Source organism: Anguilla rostrata, unplaced genomic scaffold (assembly GCF_018555375.3).
Source record: "Anguilla rostrata isolate EN2019 unplaced genomic scaffold, ASM1855537v3 scaf1108, whole genome shotgun sequence".
NCBI lineage: Eukaryota > Metazoa > Chordata > Actinopteri > Anguilliformes > Anguillidae > Anguilla > Anguilla rostrata.
In genome coordinates this window covers 5,926-25,072 of record NW_026986444.1, presented here as the reverse complement: position 1 = coordinate 25,072, position 19,147 = coordinate 5,926, and the positions used below count along the sequence as shown (strand labels likewise).

Below are 19,147 nucleotides of genomic sequence, written 5' to 3'. Positions count from 1 at the left end.
CCGTACTGTGAGGATCAGGATTTTCGATGGCAGATATCCACTTAATCACATTTATAAGAAAGGCGTTAATTTGTGCAATTCTCGGTTCGTACCAGCCTTTTAAATCCTCCTTTTTATCCTCTTCATTCAACATTTGAATGTATGATACATGAAGACCTTTGAATTCATTAAGCATGTCATTGAATTTCGCCAAGTTTCCCTTAACTTCATCAACATACTCATCGTCAGCCATGAGAGAATTAACAATATTCATTCTTCGCGTTAAATGCGACATTTTTCCCGATCTAGAGGAACGCACTCGCCCTGTGGCTTCATTTAAATCCTTCTCAGGTAGGCCTGCATTTACTTCTGTGTCGGAGTCAGCCATTCTGCTCCTCAAAAAGAATTTCTATTTCTTTTCCAGTAGAAACAAAAATTAATTTCCTTCAATTAGCGTAGTCCATTCAAACACTGCTTGTATTCCAATTTCAAAGCCTTAAGTTTGTTGCGCTGATTCAAAAGCACCCTATTATTTGTGTCCATACATTCAAAATAAACCTTGTAAAATGTAGTTCATTTCAATTCCAGTTATGTTCATATCATTCCATGTTCCGTAAAATTATTTAGCTTTGAAACACATACCTCCGCCGAGACGCTCTCCTTTGTTTGATGCATCCCGCGAAAAGCAGCCTCTCCAAGTTATTTCAATAATCCACATCGAAATGATCCAGAGCCGGGTCATTGACTAAATATAGTGGTAAAAATAGGTTCAGTTTCTGTCCTTTTGTTTCCTATGTTCCAGAAAACGTTTTCCCACTTTTATCCACTTCACTGGGAGTTGGGTGCAGTGGTCTGACGCGTGTTGTAATTGAAATAAAAACGTATTATTGTTTTTGCTCTTGTTGAATTTATTTACAAATTAAATGAACATAAAACTGCAATAATAAACAAAAACAATATTAAAGTCAATTTAATATTGTTTTTGTTTCCACAGGTCCCCTTTGGTGGTGCAAAACACGGTCAATGACCGTTTCCGCTCGCACCCGTCTACTCCCGCCGGCCCGCGTCACCACACCATCTTAAATATAATTTATTCCCCCTTCACCTATAGAGGGACACACTCATAAAATAATTAATGCACACTAAACAATAAATAACAAATGCATAATAAATTCCATTATAACTTCAACTTAAATGTAGAACAGAATAAATAAATGCCACAATAGTTTTTTGGGGTTCTTATAATTACTATAAACCAACATAATGGCTCCTACAATAGGAAATTAAAACTGGCCAATAATGTAGCTGCACCACACCCACTGATAGTACATTCAGTATAACCCGCTGTGTTGGCAGGTGTGTTATGCACTTTACACTGTGCACTGCTCGTCTCTGGTCCCGAAAATACCAACAGTCACAAGCCGCACCCGGTACACCATGTCACACCGTTGACTGCGCCCATCCAACACTGATTCCAGAAAATAGCCCTAAATCTTACTCTAGGAATACATCCTGGATCAATAATTATATACACCCCTTAAAAAGGGATTGTAGAAAGGCTGAGCGTCAAGTTCATTATAGTCTTTTGAAGGATCTTATGCTAAAATTTTAATACTACAGGTAAGATGCGAGACCAAAGTAATTCTCCAATCTGATATCTGAAAATAGCCACAACCCAAGAGTCCTTTCCAATACCATCGATAGCATTGTCAATCCGTAATCAAAATGCAATCTGAAGTCATCTGTTGTGTGAAAAGTTTGACTTTCTTTGTCAATAAGATTGTTAATATCAGAGTTCCAAATTCTGTTAATATCAGAGGTCCATTGTTCAGCCTCTTTTGAAGAAACCTAATTTAGATTCCACTGTCCTAAACAATTACAGGCCAATCTCAAAGTTTCCATTTCTTTAGAAGGTATTTGAAAAGGTGTTGTCAAAGCAGTTATTGACTTTTATAATTACTAATATTCTATTTACAAAATTCCAAGCTGACTTTCACGCAATGCATAATACCAAAACGGCTCTTCACAAAGTAACTAACAATTTCCATTTAAACGCAGATAACGGTGCTTGCTCAGTACCGGTTTTATAGATCTCAGTGCTGTCTTTGATATGGTTGTTATGGTTTAATTGACCGCCTTACAGAATGGGTGGGCATTGAGAATGCTGCCCTGACGTGGTTTCCTGCTCATCTCACTGGCAGGCAAAGGAGGAGGAGTTAGGCTTAGATGTGCAGGCCAAGTAAACATATTGTGGCAAAAAGGTTATTCCCAGTAAGAAATTGCAAAGAAGCTTAAGATTTCCAGGTGCAGTGTTCAGTACATGCACGGCAGGGTCCAGCTGATGGGCAGCTATTTTACCAGAAGACCAAGAAATAGCAAAATAAACTGTTAAAGTTAATAGCAAAGTAAAACTGCACCACAACTACAGGAAAAGCTCAATGCAACAAGAGACACACCAGTTTTTCCAGTGAAACAGTGGCTATGATCTGCTGGCCTAAAATGTTGTGTATCTGCAAAAAAGCCCTTGCTGCTCCCTATTAACAAGAAAAGACTCCAGTGGGCCAAGCACCATCCATACTGGACCAAGAAAGTTTGGTAAAGGCAATATATTATATATATAATATATATAATAATATATATATATATATACACACAGTATATTTACTTGGCTCTGCAAATCTAAGCCTAACTTGCTCCTCCTTTGCCATATTTCTTACAACTTTAGTGCCAAATTCACTTACACTACAAGCCAAATGGTATTAGGCTACCTGTGGTTTAAAAAAAACGCATCGATAAGATTTCAGTCAATTTAACAATTTTACTCCTCTGCCTCCAAAAAGATTAGACAGACCTCCAATAATTTCTTTAACTGTAATTAAAGCCAAAGGAGGTTATTTTGAGAAAAGTTGTGTTTTAAAAGTTGTTTTAAGTAAAACTCGTTGTTGTTATTGTAGGTAGAAATTGAAAATGTCTGTACTTTGGTTCCTTATTCAATAAATGTCCATAAATTAACTGAATTCCGCTCTACCTAAAGTTTTTTTCAAAAAATTATTATTATTTTTTAAACCCACAGATGGCCTAATACTTTTGGCCTGCACTGTATTGTACACCACACAACCAATACATGGCCAAAAGTATGTGGACACCTGACATTCAACATCTTATCCAAAATAATTGATGTTAATATGGAGTTGGCCCACGCTTTGTTGCTATAACAACTTCCACTCTTCTGGGAAGGCCCTATTCAAGATACCAGAGCACTGCTGCAGGGATTTGCACTGATTGGGCCATTAGGTCTGGCTCACAGTTGGCTTTCCAATCCCAAAGGTGTTGGATGGACTTGCAGTCAGGTTTCTGTGCAGGCCAGTCAAGTTCATCCACACCATTCTCAAACCGTTGGGAAAGCATAGAATCATCCAGAATGTGATTGTATGCTGTAGCATTAAGATTTGCTGTCACTGGGCCTAGCCCAAACCATGAAGAACAGTCCCAGAACAAGGGGTGTCCAGATACTTTTGGTCATATGGTGTGGGTGCCAGACACAGGCGCTCTGTAGCTATACCAGAGTTTCCATCGCTGAGGACCATCCTGCTGAGGCGGGACTGGCCCGTAGACTGGCCCACAGACTGGCCCACAGACTGGCCCGTAGACTGGCCCACAGACTGGCACACCACCTGAAGCCCCAGCTGCACCCTGCTACAGGGAGGCAAGCTGCCCACGGTGAACACCGGGCTGCCCAGCGTGTGTCTGAAGCTCCTCTCCTCCAGGACGTGGCCAGAGCCGTCCACGTGGAAGACCGTGAGCAGGAAGCCGGTGAGGCCCGAGGCGGGGTCGCTCGGGGGGCAGTCCCATCCCACGGTCACGCTGTTGCTGTCCCAAGCGGTCACCCTGAAGTTCCTGGGCACGTCAGGATCTGGGCATTCACACAGGGAACTTAACACGGCACTCTGAGCACGCACCAGCACAGCCAAGCTTTACAATGTGATCATTCACACAAACAGGCTAACCCATGAGCCTATGTTCGGCTACAGTAATTGAACAATGCTAATGAACCTGCTGGTGCTCATATGGCAATAGGGCAGTTCACAGAAGTGTGCTACTTATCAGACCTCCAAAAGAAGGGAGTCAGCAAATTAGATAGATACAGTGCTAAGTAGCAAAATACCCTACTGGATCAGCATTATGTGAACCTTAGGTTCTCCATAATATAATGTGATCAAGTTTTGTATCGTTACAGTAGAAACCTGATAACATGGGAAACAAGTTGGTGTCTTTGGTGGTGGGGTGCTGACTAAAGATCTTGATACAAATGGGTCAGTGGCCAGCCAGATACCAAGGTTAACCCGGTGTGATAAGCTTACAGAGATAGCACAAGCAGGATCATTGATCTGTACTGTTTGGTCCGGATTGTGTCTTTATTTCATGACTTGGTGTTTTGCTTTGATCTTTCTGTATATATGGGGAAAGGTGCAATGGTTCAGGGAGACTCGTCTAAACTCGTCTCCTGCGCATATGCAAATGTGTATAGCCATTTCACCACTCACATTTTGCACCATTGTATATCGTTAATATTACTGGACACACTGAACAATAAACTGCATTCATTTTAACCTGCCATTCTTCGTTGACTCTTGCCACTGTACACCTAGCAGCTTAAGGTCCTAACATACACATAGAACTGAGGATACCAGCACCTCGTAGTTACTGGCCTATACACTAGTGTTGTACCTGTTCATACTCAATTGTATTTATGCAGGCTACACAAGCCAGAGACATGTCTGCCTCTACCAAGTTTTAGACAGCGATCAGTATAGAGACACACTACTGGTGGAAAGCAGTTTCCTCTGGCCATGCATATTTGTTAGCACCAGAGGAAAGGTGAAAACACTATTTTGGAGTCAGATAATCAAGATTACATGAAATTAATCTCATTCCAGCAAGACTACATACGTTCCTTCACCACACAGATACTTCCACTGTTTGGTTTGCGGACGGGTTTCTTACAGTTGGTGACCTCCACATGCCGTATGGAGTATCTGAGGGGTTTCTTACATGAATCTACTCACATATACCTGCTGGTGCTCACACAAATCTACTGGTGCTCATACGAATCTACTGGTGCTCATATGAACCTAAAGGTTCTCTTACAAATTTACTGGTGCTCATATGAATCTACTGGTGCTCATATGAATCGAATGGTGCTCAAATGAATCCAATGGTGCTCATATGAATATAAAGGTGCTCATATGAATTTACTGGTACTCATATGAATCTACTGGTGCACATATATACCTGCTGGTACACATTTGAAACTAAAGGCTCTCTTACGAATCGACTGGTGCTCATATGAATCTACTGGTGCTCATATGAATCCAATGGCTCACATTTGAATCTAAAGGCTCTCTTACGAATCTACCGGTGCTCATATGAATCTAATGGTGCTCATATGAATCTACTGGTGCTCATATGAATCTAATGGTTCTCTTAAAAATCTACTGGTGCTCATATGAATCTAAACATGCTCATATAAATCTAATGGTTCTCTTACAAATCTACTGGTGCTCATATGAATCTGCTGGTTCACATATGAATCTAAAAGTGCTCATATGAATCAAATGGTTCTCAAATGAATCTAATGGTGCTCATATGAATCTAAAGGTTCTCTTACAAATCTACTGGTTCTCATATGAATCTAAAGGTTCTCTTACAAATCTACTGGTGCTCATATGAATCTACTGGTGCTCATATGAATCTAATGGTTCTCAAATGAATCTAATGGTGCTCATATGAATCTAAAGGTTCTCTTACAAATCTACTGGTTCTCATATGAATCTAAAGGTTCTCTTACAAATCTACTGGCGCTCATATGAATCTAATGGTGCACATATATACCTGCTGGTGCACATCTGAATCTGCTGGTTCACATATGACTCTAAAGGCTCTCTTATGAATCTACCGGTGTTCATATAAACCTAAAGGTTCTCTTACAAATCTACTGGTTCTCATATGAATCTAAAGGTTCTCTTACAAATCTACTGGTGCTCATATGAATCGGCTGGTGCTCATATGAGTCTAAAGGTGCTCATATGAATCTAAAGGTTCTCTTACAAATCTACTGGTGCTCATATGAATCTACTGGTGCTCATATGAATCTACTGTGCAAATGTACAGTACTTGGAAGTGGCTATGGATAACAGTGCTGCCCATAATGCACATAATGTAGAAAGCACAAGATACTAATAACAATGGCTATTTAGCAAGGAGAATTAAGTGAACAAAATGTCACGTGGTGGATAGAAGCATGAAAATTGGTATGAAAAATACATTTTAAAGACAAGCTGAAAATAGGAACATCCTTGTTACCCATAACATTTTTGTGTGTATTTGAGTGGAATGTACGTATACAAACAGTTATTCAACAAACTTTGTGGTCAGACTGTGAAACTTAACAGTAGTCAGGGTTTTGAACACAGTCCAACGTCATACACATTAGTGTCACTTAGGATGTAGGGGAGAGTCGGTATAAACGTAAGGCATAAATATAACACGGTGCTTCTCTCATCCACTTGTCACGGGAGTGCCGCAGGGATCTGTACTGGGTCCTCTGCTGTTCTCCTTATACACCAGATCTCTTGGTTCAGTCATTAATTCACATGGTTTTTCCTATCATTGTTATGCAGATGACACACAACTCTACTTTTCTTTCCCCCCCTCGGCCACACAGATCAATGATAAGATCTCTTCCTGCCTGGCTGACATCTCCACTTGGATGGCCAGCCACCATCTGAAGCTCAACCTCAACAAAACTGAGCTGCTCTTCTTCCCGTACAAGACCTCCTTGCTTCGTGAACTCTCAATCACGGTTGATGGCACCACAGTGACTGCCTCTCACTCTGCAAAGAGCCTGGGGGTGGTCCTGGATGACCAGCTGGACCTCAAGGAGCACATCAAGGCAACATCACGGTCCTGCAGATTCCTCCTATACAACATCAGGAGGATTCGACCATACCTGACGACGCACTCCACCCAGCTGCTCGTCCAGGCTACGGTGACCTCTCGCCTTGATTATTGCAACTCTCTCCTTGCAAACCTGCCAGCTTGTGCCATACAGCCACTACAGATGATTCAGAATTCCGCTGCCCGACTCATCTACAACCTCCCCAAATTCTCCCACGTCACTCCCCTGCTGCGATCACTTCACTGGCTACCGGTCGCTGCCAGGATCCGATTCAAAGCCCTGACCCTTGCCTACACTGCCGCCAACAGGACAGCCCCTATCTACTTGCAGGACATGACTCAATTCTATGTGCCTGCTCGACCACTCCGCTCTGCGGCAGCAGGGCGTCTTGCAACCCCTCCCACCCGCCCAAAGGGATCACAGAGCTTCTCCACCCTAGCTCCCCAGTGGTGGAACGAACTCCCCGTCCCTCTCCGAACCTCCCCCTCACTATCCATCTTCCGCCGTGGCCTGAAGACTCATCTCTTCAGACTATACCTAGAATAACCACCACCACGCTGTGTGTATATATATATATATATTAAAAAAAAAAAAAAAAAAAAAAAAAAAAAAAACCCTTTTTTCCTGTCACTTGTTACATGTTGCCCCATCCCTGCACTTCTTGGTAAATTGTATTTGTCCTAATACTCTAGCTTATTCTTCTGCCTAGTTTGGCTTTGCAGATGTTAGACCAGGATAGTGTTCTTTGTTCTCGGCTAGAAATAGCTTTACAAAATAAGTAATTGTACCTCACTGAACCCGTGTTCAGCAGTTGTCTACGATCATGAAAATGCACTTTTGTACGTCGCTTTGGATAAAAGCGTCTGCTAAATGAATGTAATGTAATGTAATGTAATGTAATTATATTTTTGTTCACTGCTGCTACAGTCGTCATTTGAGGATTGTATACGCGCAATTCAATCCTATACCGAATGATTCATGGAAAAGAAACAGCATTTATCACATGCATTTATTATAAGCACACACCAGATTAGTCTGTATAGTAGGCTTTTGCTATTGGGTTTTGTGTTAGTTTTTAATGCAAAATGAATTGTTTTAAATTGGCAAATTGCTCGTAGTTGTGTCTCTCCTGTCAGCATCTAGTTCCTCGTTTACCAAATAGGGAAATGGACAATTATTGAAATGACTGAATTATTGAAATAAACAATTATTGTTTATAACATTTTCATATGGGGAAAAATTATTTCTTTCGAGGCATCTTTGAGAGAGACCAGCAAAGATGTGCTCAGACGAGAGACACCAGCTACAAGCAAGCGAGGGGAACGTGAAACCTGACACCATTATGGGTTGAATAAAAATAGGTATTGATTAACGGTTTTTACTGACAGAGGTCAAAGTGTGCAATGATTTTAAAATGCAGGTTTTGGTGACGGTCAGGTGCGAATGTCTCGCCCTCTCCTCTGACGTGCGTCTGAGCTGCTGTTTGTAGCCCTTTGTAATTTCATTGGAGCAAATTTCATCGCGCTGTCTGTGGTTGCTGCTGTTTCAACGCCATCAAAATCCTTTTTGGTCAGATATACTGGCTTGTGCAAACTTATTTTCAATTTATCCTCAATAGCACTGTATCCTACAGTGTGAATATAGTTTATATTTATAATGTTTGGTGTTTGAGGGTTCAGTTGCTAAATAGCCTGCCAGAGGAGAGTCCGACACATTCGCACATCCGCATTCCGTATCAGCACCTGGCTATTGTCAGGCAGTGGGGATGTGAAGACAAGCCAAACACCAGTAAACAGTCCTAAAAACGTTTTAGTCATTCAGTCAGACTTACGCTGCATTCACACCAGATCAGGCAATGCGGCACCTTCCCGCAGGGTTGTGCGGAGGTGTGGGCGTGTCACTACATGGCCCATTTGCATGATGTCATGTTGTGAACTTTACCCCCCCCCCCATTTCCTGTCTACTAACTCAAACAAATGCTTGCTATCGTTATTTTGCAGCATAGATTGCAAGCCAGACGTCGAAGCTGGGTACACAAAATAAACCAAGCGAGGACACAACTGGGAGAGTATCATCGTTTGGTCCATGAACTCCATAGTGCTAGGTACAATAAACTAGCATGCAAGAACTGCTAAATAGCGAATCTTTTTTTATACAGCTTAATTCCGAAGTTCAGAATTAGTATTTAGCTAGTAGCTATTGTTTCGGTACTTGTCCCATTACCCGGCACTGTCAAATCATGCTGACGATCATAAAATCAAATCTTAGGAAATGAATTCCGTCAGTAATTCATCCGACAGTGGCTCAGTAAACAGCGGAATGCTACATGGTAATTTAAACTTACGTGATTGGCCACCGCAGCGTGACGTCGGGTTGCGTTACGGCAAAAGTTGATTCTGGTTCTACTTCTTCCCCCAGGCCGCTACGTTTTTTTTCGGCACCCAATGCGGTCCCCACCCCGCAGCCTAAGTGCACTACCCCGATTCAAATGAATGGGAGGACTGCCGTTTTTCCTGCATTGCCTGATCTAGTGTGAATGCAGCCTTAGCATATATTATTGAGTTTGTTTGTTTAACATCCATACATTCACCCAACTCAAACAATGAGAAATGTTTTTATTAGTAAGCTAGCTGGCATGTATTAACGATCATAAACAAGTATTAACTATCAAGTCTAATTTATCCACTGTAATTAAGACACGCGTGACAGAATGTTGCTGGCTGTAGCATACTATTCTAGTAGCTCGGGAGAACCTCCTTGTGGTATAACTTTGACATTTCCATCGCAAATGAGCAGTTTTGGCTGCATCTTTTTTCTAACTGGTTGAGCCCCCATAGGGTGATACCTATAATTTGGTGCGTCAGAAATGTTTTTTGTTAGCCTAACCGTGTTTGTGATACAGCCTTGCTGCGCGATTACTGTGGTCAGAGCCTATGAGCTAGATTTCTGTAACAAAGTGTGATATGCAGATACAGGTGCGCATTCCTTCAGTCACAGCGATATTTCTGAAATAATCGGGTCATGGGGCCCCCTAAACTGGCTCCGCACCCCCTGTCCTAATACTCAAGCTCTGCCACTGGGCAGTGGTCAAATAAAGCAATGTGTTTTCACGTGTGCAATTATTTCAAAGGGTAATGAATCTCTTATTGCCTATATTACAAAAACACTATACTTCAGAAATACAACTGTTGGAACTGATCCAGCTGTGTACTTTATTTCAAGAAAATAGTTTTGCAACATAGCCTATTGTTTCATAATATGCATGAAGGTTGTTGTGGGAAGTAACGGAAGTAATAAAAACACGGTCTTTTAAATGTTAAACGACCACATATTCACGTAAAAACCCATAGAAACATTTTGTATGTTCTATATGCTCAAAGATTTGCAAGAAGGATCTTAAATGAATTTAATTTGGATATCTCCGTTCACCCTGCTGGTTCCTTTTGTTTCGTAAATGAGTAATTTGAGGCGTAAATCGGGCAGTCTGTCAAAAAAATTGATGAAGACTGTTACATTAGGCCATCTATCGCTTGAGGAGATATGAATAATGAGGTATGTAGTGTAGTGCTCATTATCTAGGCTTCACCAAGATCATGTCTGCAGTGTGGTAAGCATTTTAGTTTTACAAATGGGTGTATTTTTACATAAACTACGGTGAAAAGGTCTTTTCGATTCCCAGTTCTCAACCTGCTGCCAGTGTTCGATGATGCATATCCCTAGGGTGGTCAAACCTGTTTAGACAATTTTTCAGAAAACAGTGTTTGACAGTTTATTTTTAATTCATAATGGCATAAATGATGCACTCTTACTTGCCAGCGCAGTGACCGTGAGGCACAGGACCGTGGGGGGGGTGGGGGGTGGGGCAGACGCACTCTTACCGGTCAGCGCGGTGAGGCACAGGACTGGGGGGGGGGCAGACGCACTCTTACCGGTGAGCGCGGTGAGGCACAGGACCGCGGGGCCGAGCGCCATCTCCACACACGCCACGTAGCTCCGGCAGCCGTCCAGGCCAGCGAATCGGTAGTGCCCCCTGCGCGTGGTCTCGTTGCACAGGACCGCCAGGCCGTCCAGGTCCGGCCGGTACAGCGCCACTCTGTGCAGGGGGTCGGGGGGGACATGGGGGCTCCCTCGCCAGGAGACCAATAGCGTGGAGGCACCCCGAGACTCCGCCCTCAGTGGAAAGCGGTGGGTGTGGCCTGGGGAGAGCAGGGTGTGCTTGAGAAACTGGCATTGTAACCCAGGAGGTCATTTATGCCAAGCTGCACTGCTGATGGAGCCTTCAAAGACACCAGTTTCCATAGACAAGCTACTGTTAATGGAGAACAGTAAGCCAACATCTAATCTATTAAGCCATAAAAAGATTATGCTAGAATTCTGGAAACCTGAAATGAGGCAATGTTCATTTTTCAGGCGTCATACACAGCTAACAAATTATTCATCAAATATACAAAAGCATTCTGATATTATATTTAATATGTAGAGTGATACAGGGACACTCTGTTGCGTTGCACATAAAGTCACGGATTAAAGCCAAATTTACAGTTACTTCAACTTTACACAGAAAAACTGCCCACACCAACAACTAATAATTATCAATATACCTATAGTAGTAGGTTTCATTAGGTCATATTGAATTATGACCTAATGGAACCTATCACTCCATCTATTACACATCTAAACAGCAACCTGAATCTAAGCTTTTAAGTTAAATGTTGAATTAACGTCAAATTCATTAGTATTTATCATAGCAATATTGGTTTTCTGATACAGTATAACACCTGTTAAACTGCATTCAAACAAAAGATATACACATTCCGATAACTGTTAAACTTGTAAATAAATAAAAAGAAACTTTCTTAATTTGTATAGTGATCATTTCAATTATCCATATGGAAACAATTTAATTATCAGTATGTATGTAGCTATCCAATTAAACTGCTTTATACACTGATGTGGACCATTTAACAAACTGATTCTAAGCTTTGAAGTTATGTGCAAAAAGCCCCATGTATTTGGCACAGAAATTAATTTAATACCCTGAAATTATATTCTTAGTAAAAATAGAAATATTCTGGTAAATTACATATTCAAAGGAAAAAGAAGTTCTGGGGCCTGATGCATAGAGTTTGCGTGGATTTAATTATATTGTACAACCATTTGCACAAATTGTGCAATTTGCTTAGAAATGAATGACGTTTTAAATCACACATGCAGATTTTATTTATAAATCACAAATATCCCTAAACTTGTACGTTTGTGAAGGAGCTTTATGACTCTACCAAGTGAACACCCTCAATTTCCTTATATGGGGACATCATTTCACCATTTAAATCTCTTGGAAATAGCAGTAAAACTGCTAAAATGTAATTGTAGTAAAACAGAGGAACATTCTGGCAGAAAAGTGAATAAAAAAAATAATTTTCAGAATGTTAGATTTAAATGCTGTTGCAATGCAAACTATTTGGAATATGTTAAAATTTTCAGATCTTTGAAAACCTTATCTGATCAAGTTCAGTTTCTGTTGATGTCCATAAATGTAAAGAGAGAGGCATACCAAGTGCAATGATAAAGTCCTCCTTTTGGTAGAGATAATGAGTGTCGTTTTCACAGGGAAACACTTCATTTGGCTGAAATGCCTTGAGAGCTTCCTGTTGTGAAAGAGAAATTGAAGATTCCCAATTAGCCATTCTAATGGAGAATTTAGGGGTCCGATTAACCACATTATCAACTCGCTTCTGTTAGACTGCAAAAGGGAAAACAGGCACTTGAGAAAAGTGACGACAGCACTAAACTTTGCAGTTTTACTTTTCAATAGTTTCCATGTTCATTCAAACATCTTGAAATGAGAAATTTGAAATGGCTCCAATTCAAAAGCACAAACCATGAGAGGGTCCACAGTGCTAAACATTCTGGTTTCTCCTGTGTCAAAATAAAGCCCCACATTCACCAGCTGAGATCTGGTGACTGCAAAGGCCATACCATCTGATTCACATCATTTTCATACTCATCAAACCGTTCAGTGACCCCTCGAGCTCGGTGGATGGGGACACTGTCATCCTGGAAGAGACCACTCCCATCAGGATAGAAATGTTTCATCATAGGATAAAGGTGATCAAAATAACTTTGTATTGATTTGCAGTGATCGTTCCCTCTTAGGGGACAAGTGGACCCAGACCATACCATGAAATTGCACCCCACAGCATAAGAGAGACACTGGACGCCCTCATTTTTGGGGTCATGCATATAGGCCCTTACTGTTCTCTTGGCATACCCCACACATGCACTCACCCACTTGTGGAGAATATAACAAGGCAGTCCATTCTCTCCATTATTATTTGCTCTTGCTATTGAGCTCCTGGCCACTATAAGATCACATGACCATATGCAAGGTATTAAGATTGGAGGTGAAAGTCATGTTCTTTCTCTGTACGCAGATGACATTTTACTTTACTTACAAGACCCCTTACATTCAATTCCAACACTTGTTACAATAATGACCATTTGGCGATCTTATCTGGTTACAAAATCAACTGGTCCAAGATCGAGATCATGCCAATTTCCAAATTTAATTCTGATTCTTTAAAGGCAAGTTCAATTTTAAATGGTCTCCAGACTTATATGAAGTACTTGGGCAATACATTCCCAGTAATATAGAAGACTGCTTATTTAACTATCCCAACTAATTGATAAAGTTACAAGCAATCTGAAAAGAATGAACTAACTTCCTCTTTTATCTCTTTTATGGGTAGAACTAACATTATTAAAATGTCTGCTTTACTCAAATTCCTTTATTTGTTTAAAAACTTATTACAGCTCCCATATATAATGCTGGTGTTCTAAACTTGCCAAACCTCAAACTCTACTTTCTCTCAGCTCAACTTACCCAGGTCAAGCAATGGTTTTTCAGCTCATTAAGTGCATGGAGAGTGGAGTCCCGTGGCATTCTTCCATACAAGTTGAAATACCTGCCCTATATTGGTTTACAGGAGGTTAAAAAATTACCAAGAACCCTACTATCGTTAATAGTTAAATATGGAAGAGCTCCCATAAACTTATGGGTTACAGTGAACGCCTCTCCCCCTATACTCCCATATGGAGAAACCCCAATTTCTCATCCACACATTCAAGCCGTGGTACGACAAGGACATAAGGGAAATAAATATACCATTATCAAAAAGATTTATCATCTCCTTTAATCAGTTGCAATTAATACAATCTACCTTCCACTCACTTACTCAGGTTTTTCCAAATTCGTCATATGGCACAGACAAGTCAAGGCACTCTTAAGGAACCCAAACCATCCAAAATAGAATGTCTCATCAATAAGGATGTTAAAATTACTAGATTTATTTCTAAAGTATATAAATCCCTGTTAAAATGCTTGTTTACAAGCACAGATGTTATGAGATGTAAATGGGAAAAGGATTTAGAGATGGATATAAGAAAAGAGGACTGGTCTTTTTTTTTTCTTCATAAAATGAGTACTGCAATGTCCTTTCTTTGCTGGCATTGCAAAAAACAAAAAGGCAACTTTTATCATATGTTTGGGTCCTGTAATCTGCTGTCAACATTTTGGAATTCAGTAATTGACATTATAGCACTATGTTTAGACATTTAGATCCCAAAATCTCCTCGCTTGTGTCTTCTTGGCACAAGCAACATGGACCCTTGGAATGAGCTTCACAAAAAACATTGACCTTGCTTTGATCGCTGCAAGGAAGTGCATTACAATCCACTGGAAATCGGATTACCCTTCTACAGTATCGCATTGGTTAAATGAAATCTCTAGCTACATTCCATTAGACAAAATTGGCTACAACATAAAATGTAGGAGTCAGGACTTTTTGAAAATATGGGAACCGCATATAGATTTTATGGCAAGAAGGGCAGCTTTAGGGACTAATGGTTGATATGCTGGGTCACAATGTTTTTCTTGTTTTTCGCGGTGTGGCGGTATATGGCAGTGTTTGGTTTTCTAGTGCAAATTGCAATGGGTTATGGCATCATTTTGCTACTGTCAAACTGTCAAAACCATTTAACTCTTTGAAAAATTGTATTTATTTTATACCCTTTTGTCATGGTTCACAGTTAAAGTATTAAGTTGCTGAAGATGTTCACTGTTGTGAAGGCAATGCTCTGGTCAACTTTTTGGGCGACATGATGGGGTGTTGTGCCTGCTGGTGGAGATTGAGAGAGAGGGAAGGAAAAGTATAAAGTGCAATCTGTCTGGGCGAGGGATCGCTAGGCGGTCAGCGCAGGCGTGTTGGGACGTCCGCTTGCTCAGCGTTGCCAAAAAGTGTTGCCTGAAGGGTTGGCCAGTGTATCACTACCTTTAATATACTTTTACTTGTGTACCTAGCTTACTTTGAGCTAGGGGTGCACCATGGGGTGGGGGGTGGCCAGTGGGGGTTAGGAAAACAAAGGAAACTGCACAATTGTATTGTGAATTTGTATCTATTGACCTTTGCAAGCTCAATAAAAAATATATAAATCTAAATCACATGTGGAGAATATGGTGAAGGATGACTTTTCTGACCGTATCACAATGAGGGGTTTATGCACAGAAACCCTACTACAATATCCCTCTCTATGTAGTTGTCGACGGACTGTTCTTGCTGACACAGTCTCATCACATCCTGCATTGACATTCTCAGTCACTGGAGGAAAAGTTGCCCTCCCTTTTTCCTCACATACTGCACTGATGCATGAGCATCATGGTCACTGAATGTGTACTTTCGACCACAATTTCTGACCCTATTTACTGTGGTTTTTACCACAGATCTAAATGCAGATGTCACTTTAGTAACTGTTCCTATTGAAACACTAACCAGCTGGAAGGTCATTGTGACTGAAGCTCATGCCATCCATGACCCAATAATGAACCCTCTTTCAAAGTCACTTAGATCCTTTCTTCTTGCCATTACGACCCAAAATCAGGGTCAGCTGGGCCTACTCAGATTTTTTACACATGCCACAGAGCATGATCGGATGTTAATTGCTTAATTGTATCATGCAGTACACCTGCATGGAAACATCTGCATTTGTTAAATTTCTCCACTCACTCACTCCATTCAGGTGTTTCATTTTAATTTCTCACCCGTCTGAACGTTGATTGATATATTGAGACATATTGGTCTTTAGAGCACATTACGGAGCAATTTAGGTTGGAACAGAAACCAGCATACAGAGGGTCCTGAGGGCCAAGTTTGAGCAGCACTGCTCTACAGCATATTTATTCATAGCAAAATGCTTTTAAAAATCAGCATACATTTTTTCAGCTGAATATATACTGAAGCAATTCACATCAAGCACTTTGCTCAAGAGTATAACAGCAGCGCCCTACCTGGGAATTGAACCAGTAACATTTGGGTTACAAGTCCAGTTCCCATCTTTATAGAAGTAGTTGTTCAAATTAAGTTGCCTGCAGCATAATTTCAGAGAGCCATCAATCTGTCACAAGACCGAGGCAATGGACCATATTTTGGAAAACATATGTCTAGCAGTTTCTATTATTGACCATGACAACAGTCATCAGCTAGATTGAAACATCAGTAACACTCACCCCACTTCCGCTGGGGGGGAGATACGCAGTTCTGTGCGCACTGCTCACATTGATGGAATCTGATGAGAAAAGCATGTACAGCATTGGATCCATCTACACCACCCCCCCCCCCCCAAAAGCAGGAATTGGAGGACTGAAGTGTCAATCATACATTTGTAAACGGTTAATTAGCTTCCCGTTTCTGTAATTATATGTTTAACAAAAAATTATGTTCTTGAAACGGAAAGAGATTGGCCAAAACGTACACTGATTGTACATGGACCTAAAAAGCATCGCCAAAACAGCGATACACTTATAAATCCAATTTACAATTATGGATTTCCGTTTTCTTCTCCAATTCAGCTTCAAAGTCAAAGTCACAAACGTGTGAACAACTGAATTTCACACTTACCGGAAACAACTGAAAAGTTCCACACATAGGAGATTCCGTCATATTCCGCGCGTAATGTATGCACATCCAGTGTCGTTACCATCAACGACACCATTTTGCCTTTACTTCCTATGGGTGTAAGTTCATTGCTGTCCAGCCATATCTTGGTATCTGGTCTGACAAGGATTGAGAACAATGTCACCGTGCAAACAACGAGGTGCATAGGTTTCAAGTAAATGTGCTTTGAGAAGTTATGAACCAAAGGTTCTGATATTCTGAACTTAATACCTCTTCGCGGAGGCGCTGACGTTTAGAACCCAACAGACAGAGAAGACAGGACTGCTGCAGCTTCCTGAAAATGGCAAAGTTGGATGCATTCGTGTGACTATACATTCAGGTCTATAGGCCTAACTGAATGGACAAACCCAATAATGAATTTTAAAAACAAAAGGTAAACGTTACCTATTGGCTACACATGCATAAGGCCATTCAAGCCACAGCAATTTAAAGCCAAAATGACATTTCCCTGACGCGTTACCAACACCAGCTGATTCACTCCACTACAGCTGTAAATTAAAATATAATTCTAATAGTACCTCCACTGTGATTCACTGAAACTGGTTCATGTAAACGAGTCATGCAAAAATAAACAATTAAATAAATAAACAAACAAATATGTACTCACCCAAAGAAGAAGAAAGCTGCAGTGATATCAGTAATGAGAGAATAAACGCGGAGGCAAACCTGCAAATGTACAGATTGCATTAGTGGAGCGCGTATTACGAGGACGTATTTATTTAATATATAAACCCACAGAAAATTAGCATATGTACATTTTCAGAGAATAGTTGAACTACTGTCCCTCTGTGAGAAAGCGATATGAGCGAAACGAAACAAAACATTCAGCTGTCGATATCATTTCGCAACACATTAGACCTACTAATACTGATATTGGGCGTATGCTCTGCAAACCCTCTGATTCTAAAATCAGACCGAGTAATTAGACAATTAGCTACACCTTTCAATTAAAATATTGACCACCCTTTTCACTCAGTTAAAAAAGTAAGATGAGTGAAACGACAATTCGTCAGAATCTCTGTGTTAGGTTAAAAAAAACATTTGAACAAACAGGACATTTTCCCATGGTAGTGCATGCTGAATGTTTCTTTCTATTGCCAGGAACAACTTAATCATATATCCTTCTCTAGTTTTTCACACAGGCTCTGTTGGTTTTTGTGGACATTAAACGCGGCAATACATTTAGGTTATAACCCTTATTGTTTGCAAGCATCCTATTGTGTTGAAGATAGGCTAACTAGTAGGGCAACACAGAATGCACGTGTCAGGTAAATATAAAAGCTAAATAGTTACAAATTACATATTGAGTCCTTTCATATGCCGTAAATCTGGCGATGTGTTTAATTGAATCGGAGGGCATGTCGCCATGCAGAATTCTTAAAGGATCCTTCTAACCCAAATGCGATACTGCGTGGTCAAAAGCTGAATTTTGCTCTTATCTGACCGTAAGACTACAGGTACCAAATGCTGTTTGGCAACTCAAGGCTTATGTTTTTATTGCCCTAATTAGAAGCTAATTTCTGGCAATCCTTCCCAGAAGCCTGTTGATATTGAGATCGCGGCTCATGTTAGATTTGAAGACTTTGGTCTTGTCATGTTCCGGTGTTCCTGTCTGTGTTTCCCCTGTTGGGCCGCCAGATGGCGGCACTTCTGTTTTGTGTCCTGCTCCCCCCCTGTTAATTGTATGATTGTTTCATTGTCTCGTTATCCCATCATTGTTCCCACCTGTGTCTTTTCCCCTCCTTCTGGTTTGATTGTTTTTTGAGTTCACCTGTGTCTTGTTATCCCCTCCTTTTTTGGTTTGATTGTTTTGAGTTCACCTGTGTCTTGTTACCCCTTGTCTATTTAAGTTCTCTGTTCCCTTGACTCGGGTGCTGGTTCCTTGTGTTTGTTTCCTATCTCTGTTTGCAAACCTTATTTACCTGCCTGCGTTTGTTCTCACTTGTGTTTGTCCCCGAGTTGCGTTTGTTCTGACTTGTGTTTGTCTCCTGACTTTCTTGTACCTGCCTTCTTGTGTTTGTTCCTGAAATCTGTTTGAAAACTGTATGTACCTGCCTGTGTTTGTTACCTGATGTACATGTACCTGCCTGCTTGTGTTTGTTCCCAACTTGCGTATGTTTTAGACCCTTTGTACCTGCCTGTGTTTGTGACCTGTTTGTGTTTGTTCCACTTACTTGTACTCTGTCCTGCCTGTGTTTTT

The 19,147-nt window shown here is 40.8% G+C and overlaps 1 protein-coding gene across 5 annotated transcripts; it reads right to left on the bottom strand.

Moving 5' to 3' along the window:
* Positions 1 to 2,201: 2,201 nt before the first annotated feature.
* Positions 2,202 to 18,039, bottom strand: LOC135247168 (uncharacterized). Of its 5 annotated transcripts, none has more exons than XM_064320449.1 (9): positions 17,703 to 17,863; positions 17,555 to 17,613; positions 17,158 to 17,221; positions 16,891 to 17,045; positions 16,500 to 16,558; positions 13,821 to 13,907; positions 12,492 to 12,585; positions 10,816 to 11,133; positions 2,202 to 3,892 (listed from the first exon to the last, which is right to left on the bottom strand). In XM_064320449.1, coding segments are annotated over exons 1-9 (1,287 nt in total). In that variant the 5' UTR covers positions 17,705 to 17,863; the 3' UTR covers positions 2,202 to 3,443. The 5 variants fall into 5 exon arrangements, with proteins under 5 accessions (XP_064176519.1, XP_064176520.1, XP_064176522.1 ...); XM_064320450.1 differs by having other exon boundaries at positions 10,867 to 11,133; XM_064320452.1 differs by lacking the exon at positions 13,821 to 13,907.
* Between the last annotated feature and the right edge of the window lie 1,108 nt (positions 18,040 to 19,147).

What these genes read in the sequence shown, in the direction of transcription:
- LOC135247168 (XM_064320449.1), bottom strand. An exon ending in GAACTTTTCAGTTGTTTCCG is followed by an intron (nt 16,559 to 16,890) that starts GTAAGTGTGAAA and finishes TTTTCTCATCAG; the next exon opens with ATTCCATCAATGTGAGCAGT. An exon ending in AAAACCATTGCTTGACCTGG is followed by an intron (nt 12,586 to 13,820) that starts GTAAGTTGAGCT and finishes CTTTCACAACAG; the next exon opens with GAAGCTCTCAAGGCATTTCA.